At 49.0% G+C, this 7,289-nt stretch overlaps 1 protein-coding gene across 1 annotated transcript in view; it reads left to right on the forward strand.

The window, feature by feature from the left end:
• Positions 1-3,442, forward strand: part of LOC311085948 (uncharacterized protein) — a gene marked incomplete at its 5' end in the record, with an annotated part of 12,404 nt that extends 8,962 nt beyond the window's left edge. Inside the window, 3 exons of the mRNA XM_084118567.1 lie at positions 146-256; positions 530-943; positions 1,244-3,442. Coding sequence (XP_083974693.1) covers positions 146-256; positions 530-943; positions 1,244-3,228 — 2,510 coding nt within the window. The 3' untranslated portion in view covers positions 3,229-3,442. The remainder of the gene's footprint in view (positions 1-145; positions 257-529; positions 944-1,243) is intronic.
• Positions 3,443-7,289: the final 3,847 nt, after the last annotated feature.

Genomic DNA, 7,289 nt, shown 5'->3' on the forward strand with positions numbered 1-7,289 from the left:
CACTTAAGCCTTTGCTATTGAAGAGTTTCGATTCAGCGCATTCTCACGCTATTCAGACTTAATTGCCCGAGAGAAACAGCTGTACTCACTCAAGCGGTGAAAGCATTATCTGTATATCTGTGTAATTTGCGCGCTGTCGCGGAAGCGTCAGCGGAAGCGTTCAGCTCTCGTGTTCAGCCTCCTCGTGTGAAGACCGACTCGGGTAAAGACCAGCGACTCTACCTGCGCGACTCCACCGAGCAAGGACACCAGAAAGGCACTTAAGTATCTCCTTCTCCCTTCTCCTTCACTCTTTTTATCTTATTGTTCACCTTAATCAACATGTGCCTTCAATACATTCCTGTTATCTCTCGGCAACGCCCTTTCATCACGTGCAAAAGGCAGCGCAATACTGCCAATCTGCGTCCCATTCTCTCATCCTCACACACTCCTCTCTCTCTTTCCGTGGGTCTATGGAATTGTCAGTCAGCAGTCAATAAAGCTGACTTCATTCCAGCCTTTGCATCTCATTCTTCTCTTAATATCTTAGGCTTGACTGAGACCTGGATCCGGCCAGAAGACTCAGCAACCCCCGCTGCTCTCTCTAACAATTTCTCCTTCTCTCACTCCCCTCGCCAGTCTGGGAGGGGTGGGGGTACAGGGCTCCTTGTTTCTAACAATTACAAATACTCCACGCTCTCTTCTCTATGCAACAACAACTCATTTGAATATCATGCTATTACACTTACAACTCCCATTAAGATCCATATTGTAGTCATTTATCGTCCCCCAGGTCAGCTGGGTAACTTTGTGGATGAGCTGGATGTGCTGCTGTCCACTTTCCCTGAGGACGGCACCCCACTCCTAGTCTTCGGTGACTTCAACATCCATCTCGAAAAGCCGCATGCAGCAGACTTCATCTCCCTCCTAGCCTCCTTCGATCTCACACGACTCATCACCACAGGTACTCACAAATCAGGCAACCAACTGGACCTGGTTTACACACGCAACTGCACCACAGAGAACATCTTGGTGAGACCTCTCCATGTTTCAGATCATTTCCTCATTACTTTCAGTCTACAACTCTCTACCCCTGCACCTCCAACCCCACCTCCAGTCACTTTCAGGCGAAACCTGCGCTCACTCTCTCCCTCACACCTTTCCTCTGCCGTGTCATCTTCTCTTCCCCCACCCTCACAATTCTCATCTCTGGATGTGAATACCGCAACGGATACCTTATGCTCCACTCTAACCTCTTCTCTAGACACTATCTGCCCTCTCTCCTCCAGGCCAGCACGCGCTACTCCCTCCAACCCCTGGTTATCTGAGGTTCTTCGTGAACACCGGACTGAACTCAGGGCAGCGGAGAGGAAATGGCGCAAATCAAAAGACGCATCTGACCTGGGTATGTATCAATCTCTCCTCTCTTCCTTTTCTGTAGATGTTCATGCTGCAAAATCTTCATACTTCCACAACAAGATCAACAGCTCCTCCAACACACGAGTACTTTTCAAGACATTCAACTCTCTCCTCTGTCCACCTCCACCACCACCCACCTCCTCCGTAACTGCTGACGATTTTGCGAACTTCTTCACCAACAAAACTACAACTATCAGCAGTCAGTTCTCGGCTCCACACACACAGGAACCCAGACCGACCCCTTCCTCAGCCAATGTCCCTCTGTCCTCCTTTTCTCCGCTAACCGAGGAAGAAGTATCTACACTTCTCCTCTCCAGTCATCCTACCACCTGTCCTCTAGACCCCATCCCCTCGCACCTTCTACAAGCCATCTCTCCGACACTTCTACCAGCACTCACACACATCATAAACTCATCCCTCCATACTGGCACCTTCCCTACAGCATTCAAGCAAGCTCGGGTTACTCCACTGCTTAAAAAACCAACACTAAACACATCAACTGTAGAGAATTACAGACCCATCTCCCTCCTACCATTTATTGCAAAGACACTTGAAAGAGCTGTTTTCAACCAAGTAACATCCTTCTTGTCTCGAAACAACCAGCTGGATGTCAACCAATCCGGCTTCAAGAAAGGCCATTCTACTGAGACTGCACTACTATCAGTCACAGAAGCCCTACGGATCGCAAAAGCTGCTTCCAAATCTTCAGTCCTCATTCTCCTGGATCTGTCTGCTGCCTTCGACACTGTGAATCATCAGATCCTTCTGTCCTCCCTCTCATCACTGGGCATCACAGGTACTTCACTCCACTGGTTTGAGTCCTATCTCACAGGTAGGTCCTTCAAGGTCGCATGGAGAGGCGAGCTATCCAGATCGCATCAGCTGACCACAGGGGTTCCCCAGGGTTCAGTTCTTGGACCCCTCCTCTTCTCCATCTACACCACATCACTGGGACACATCATACAAGCGCACGGCTTCTCCTACCACTGCTATGCTGATGACACACAGCTCTTCCTCTCGTTTCAACCAGATGATCCCACAGTAGCTGCACGGGTCTCAAGCTGTCTGGCGGACATCTCGGCATGGATGAAGGAACATCACCTACAGCTCAACCTGCCAAAGACTGAGCTTCTCGTCCTCCCTGCCAATCCATCTCTACAGCACGACTTCACTATCCAGCTAGATTCATCTTCAATCACCCCATCAAGGACGGTCCGAAATCTTGGAGTAACATTTGATGACCAGCTGACCTTCACAGATCACATTTCAAAGACAGCTCGATCATGCAGGTTTGCACTGCACAACATCAGGAAGATCAGGCCTTTCCTAACTGAGCATGCAACACAACTTCTCGTCCAGGCCCTGGTCATTTCTAGGCTTGACTACTGCAATGCTCTTCTGGCCGGTCTTCCTTCAAGTGCAACTAAACCTCTACAGATGATCCAGAATGCTGCAGCTCGTCTTGTCTTCAACGAGCCCAAGAGGGCCCACGTCACTCCTCTGTTCATCTCTCTGCACTGGCTACCTCTCGCTGCTCGCATCAAGTTCAAGGCATTGACGCTTGCTTACCGATCTATCACAGGCTCAGCTCCCTCCTACTTTAACTCATTCCTACGAGTCTACATCCCTACCAGACGCCTACGATCAGTCAACGAGCGACGTCTCGTGGTTCCATCGCAGAGAGCCACAAAATCACTTTCCAGAACATTCTCATTCACAGTTCCATGCTGGTGGAACACTCTCCCCTCCCTCATCCGGAATGCTGAATCCCTGACAACCTTCAAAAAGCATCTGAAAACCCATCTCTTCCGTGAGCACTTAACCACATAAAAAAAAAAAAAAAAAAAAAACCCCTCCCCTTTCCCTCTAAAAACCTCACTTATCGGGCTTATGCTACTCTGAATAATGCCTGAACTTTGTATCTTGAGCACTCCTTGCGTAGCTTTGGTTTTTGCCTCTTCATGATGATTCGCTTAATCTAGTCCTGCTTTGTAAGTCGCTTTGGATAAAAGCGTCTGCCAAATGACTAAATGTAAATGTAAATGTAAATAAAACTAACTCTGTTACATTTTTCTAGTGGCAGATTTACTGCAAGAAAAATATACAATACCGTGTTATTTATTTTTGTAAAAAGTTCGTTACAAATCACATATATTTTTCTTGTTCATTATTACTTCAAGGATCTCACGATACTTGATTTTTAATTTTTTATGCATTTTAATAACAACAAAACAATTTACATACAGGAGTACATATAACCATACATGTCAGGGGTAAACAAGGGGAAAAAGGAAGAAAGAAAGAGAGAAAAAGAAAGGCATTTTACAAAGAACTTGTGCCTATGACTACAATATAGTAAAAGATTTTTATCACCATCAAATGAAAAACATTTTAGTATAACATCAACTTCTTCAAAGTTAACAGGAATCACAGCTTTTCTTTGTAAGTAATTACTGAGTTCTCTCCAAAATATGTGGGTCTTGGGACACTCCTAAAATGATTAATATTCTCAGGGGAAATTTGACAAAAAACACAAATATCTTCCATGTTCACTTTAAAACGCTGAACGCACCTATTCATAGATGTACGGGAGCAGGATTTTGTGATGACAGGGTCAGGGGGCGGAGTTTAGTCAGTTGTTGAGAGGCTTCATGGAGGAAGACATTAAAGTGAGTTTGTCAAAAAAGTTGCCAAACGACTACTCTGTTTTGTGCACATCTACACATTTTAATATGAATTCCATTACAACTTTTTGAAATATAAGGTTAGGTACTGTATACCATATCATTTTTGTAAAAGATTTGGAGCCATTTAATTTTTAAAATCATGTTAGATGATGATAATGAGGTCTTAAAATCCAAAACATTCAATGCTCTTTCAATTTTTGACCTACAAATATTATTTTTTAATATACCGTAAAACGTACTCGGTTACTAACGTAACCTCGGTTCTCTCTAGAAGAGGGAACGAGTACTGCGTTTGAAAAACGCTGTGGGAAAAGTCTCTTTTCACGAAACACTGAAGCAAAAATTATCCTTTAATTTTTCATATATGTAAAACGCGTTGCGGCAGCAGCAGACAGCTGAAGCAAGACGGCTTGTCTGCTCATTGGCTGCTCTGCGGCAACTGCATAAGCCTATCGAGCGCAGGCTGATGCAACATCAGACCAATGAGGGCGCTTCGCGCCCTCCTCGCCACTTCCCGCCGAGACGGGCGTGGCTTACCTCTATAAAAGGAGCTCGAGAAGGCTGACTCACTTGATTTTGATCGCCGAAGCGAACCAGAGTGAATCAAACGCACGGCAAGGGAACGCAGTACTCGTTCCCTCTTCTAGAGAGAACCAAGGTTACGTTAGTAACCGAGTACGTTCTCTTACGAGAGTTCTCTCGTACTGCGTTTGAAAAACGCTGCGGGAACCCCTTGCAAAACGCCGTGCGTGCTGGGATAAAAACACTGATCACCGGAAGCCATTTCAGGCATACAGTGCATAATCACCAGATAGACTCACACAGAGTCAGGGAATAAGGGGGGGAAGCCTTAATTCCCTATACTGTAGCGTCTGCAGGCTTAACGCGACCTCACAGGGAGAGTCTAAAGACAGGAGGGGATTCCTCCGTCCTTATATAGACATGTCCACAGACGCGAATATGACATCACATAGCCAGGGTAGGGAGCCTGCACTAATGTGGGAAAACGTGGGTCTTACACAGTTCAGCCCAGCATAGTCGGCATAGTATTACACCGACAAAAGCTTAGCCTGTAAGGCGGGAACCTCTAGGTTATAAAACCTGATAAATGTAGACGGAGAGGCCCAGCCTGCCGCCGTACATATATCCTGTAAGGAAATCCCGCTGGACCAAGCCCACGAGGAGGCAACGCCTCTCGTAGAGTGCGCTCTGACTCCCAACGGGCATTGAATGCCCTTGGCAGTATAAGCCAGCGCTATTGCGTCAACTATCCATCTGGATAGGCTTTGTTTCAAAACAGCCGTTCCTTTGGAACGTCCGCTGAACGAGACAAAGAGCTGCTCTGTCTGTCTAAAGGCAGCAGAGCGGGACATATAAGTTCTTAAAGCCCTAACAGGGCAAAGAAAACTCGAGTCCCCTTCCTCACTCGACGCCGGCAGGGCAGCCAGGGAAATGACCTGAGCCCGAAAAGGCGTGTTGAGGGATTTCGGCACATAGCCGTGCTTAGGTTTGAGTATGACTTTAGAGTCATTAGGACCAAACTCCAAGCACGTCGGGCTCACGGAGAGCGCGTGCAGATCGCCTATGCGCTTCACTGAAGCGAGAGCCATCAAAAACACTGTTTTGAAAGACAAATGTTTGAGGCTGATTGACTGGATAGGCTCGAAAGGGGCACCTTTCATGGCCGCCAGGACCGTAGAAAGGTCCCACATAGGGACTGACGGAGGCCTGGGTGGATTCAGTCTCCTAGCTCCCCTGAGGAAGCGGATGACTAAATCATTCCTCCCTAGTGACTGACCCAGCGTTGAACCTGAGAACGCTGAAATAGCCGCCACATACACTTTGAGCGTGGAAGGGGATCTGCCCTTATCCAACAGCTCTTGTAGGAAGGAGAGAACCTCCGTTACCTCACATTCGAGGGGTGAAAGGCTCCGAGCTGTACACCAGCCGGAGAAAACCGACCACTTTGAAGCGTAGAGTCGCCTGGTCGACGGCGCTCTAGCCTCCGTGATGGTATTCATGACTCCCTCTGCGAGACCAACGGGTATCCGTTGAGCGCCCACACATGAAGGGACCATAGTTCCGGGTGTGGGTGCCAGATCGAGCCCCTGGCCTGCGAGAGGAGATCTCTCCTCAACGGCACTGGCCATGGAGCGATGTCTGCTAACTGCATCAGAACTGGGAACCATGCCTGGCTCTCCCAGAACGGTGCTACAAGCAGCACTGGGCATTTCGTTTTCCTGACCCGTTCCAACACCTGAGGCAGGAGGGAGACGGGGGGAAAAGCGTATAGCGGGCAGCGCGGCCACCTTTGGGACAGCGCGCTGTCGGTCTTTGAAAAGAATGCGGGGCAGTGAGCGTTTTCGCGGGACGCGAATAGGTCCACCTCCGCTTTGCCGAATCTCTCCCACAACAGCCGGACTGTTTGTGGGTGTAGAGACCATTCGCCCGTAGGAACGTTGTTCCTGGACAGTCTGTCCGGGCCCACATTCAGCAGCCCGGGCACATGTACTGCTCTCAGCGAGCGTAGGTTGTGCTGAGCCCATAGCAGGAGGCGTTTCGCCAGCCTGTACAGGGGTTTGGAATTCAGACCGCCCTGGCGATTTATGTAGGACACCACTGCCATGTTGTCCGAACGGACTAAGACGTGTTGGTCCTTGATGTGGGGACAAAAACGCGTCAGCGCGTTGTGCACTGCCAGCATTTCTAGGCAGTTTATGTGTTGGAGCTTTTCCCGTTCCGACCATAGGCCGAAGGACGGTCTGTCGTCGAGCAGCGCTCCCCATCCCGAGGTGGATGCGTCCGTAGACACCATCTTCACCCTCGAGGAAGTCCCCAGGCTTACACCTGATTGGTACCAGTCGTTCGCCATCCAAGGTACCAGGGCTGTGACGCAGTCCTGATCGACCTTGAGGCGTAAATGACCGGACACCCACGCTCTGCGCGGAACCCGCGCTTTCAACCAGAACTGCAGCGGGCGCATGCGGAGCAAGCCCAGCCGGAGAACTGACGATGCTGAGGCCATGAGACCCAGCATCCTTTGAAATTTTCTGAGCGGGGTGAAAGCGCCGTGGCGGAAAGACATCGCCGCGCGCTGAATGTTCAGCACGCACTGTGGCGACAGCCGCGCTGTCATAGACTGTGAGTCCAGAACTATACCCAGAAACGGAATCGTTTGGCTGGGGTTCAGTGAACTCTTCGCCC

Source organism: Abramis brama (assembly GCF_963993115.1).
Source record: "Abramis brama genome assembly, chromosome: 6".
Taxonomy (NCBI): Eukaryota; Metazoa; Chordata; class Actinopteri; order Cypriniformes; family Leuciscidae; genus Abramis; species Abramis brama.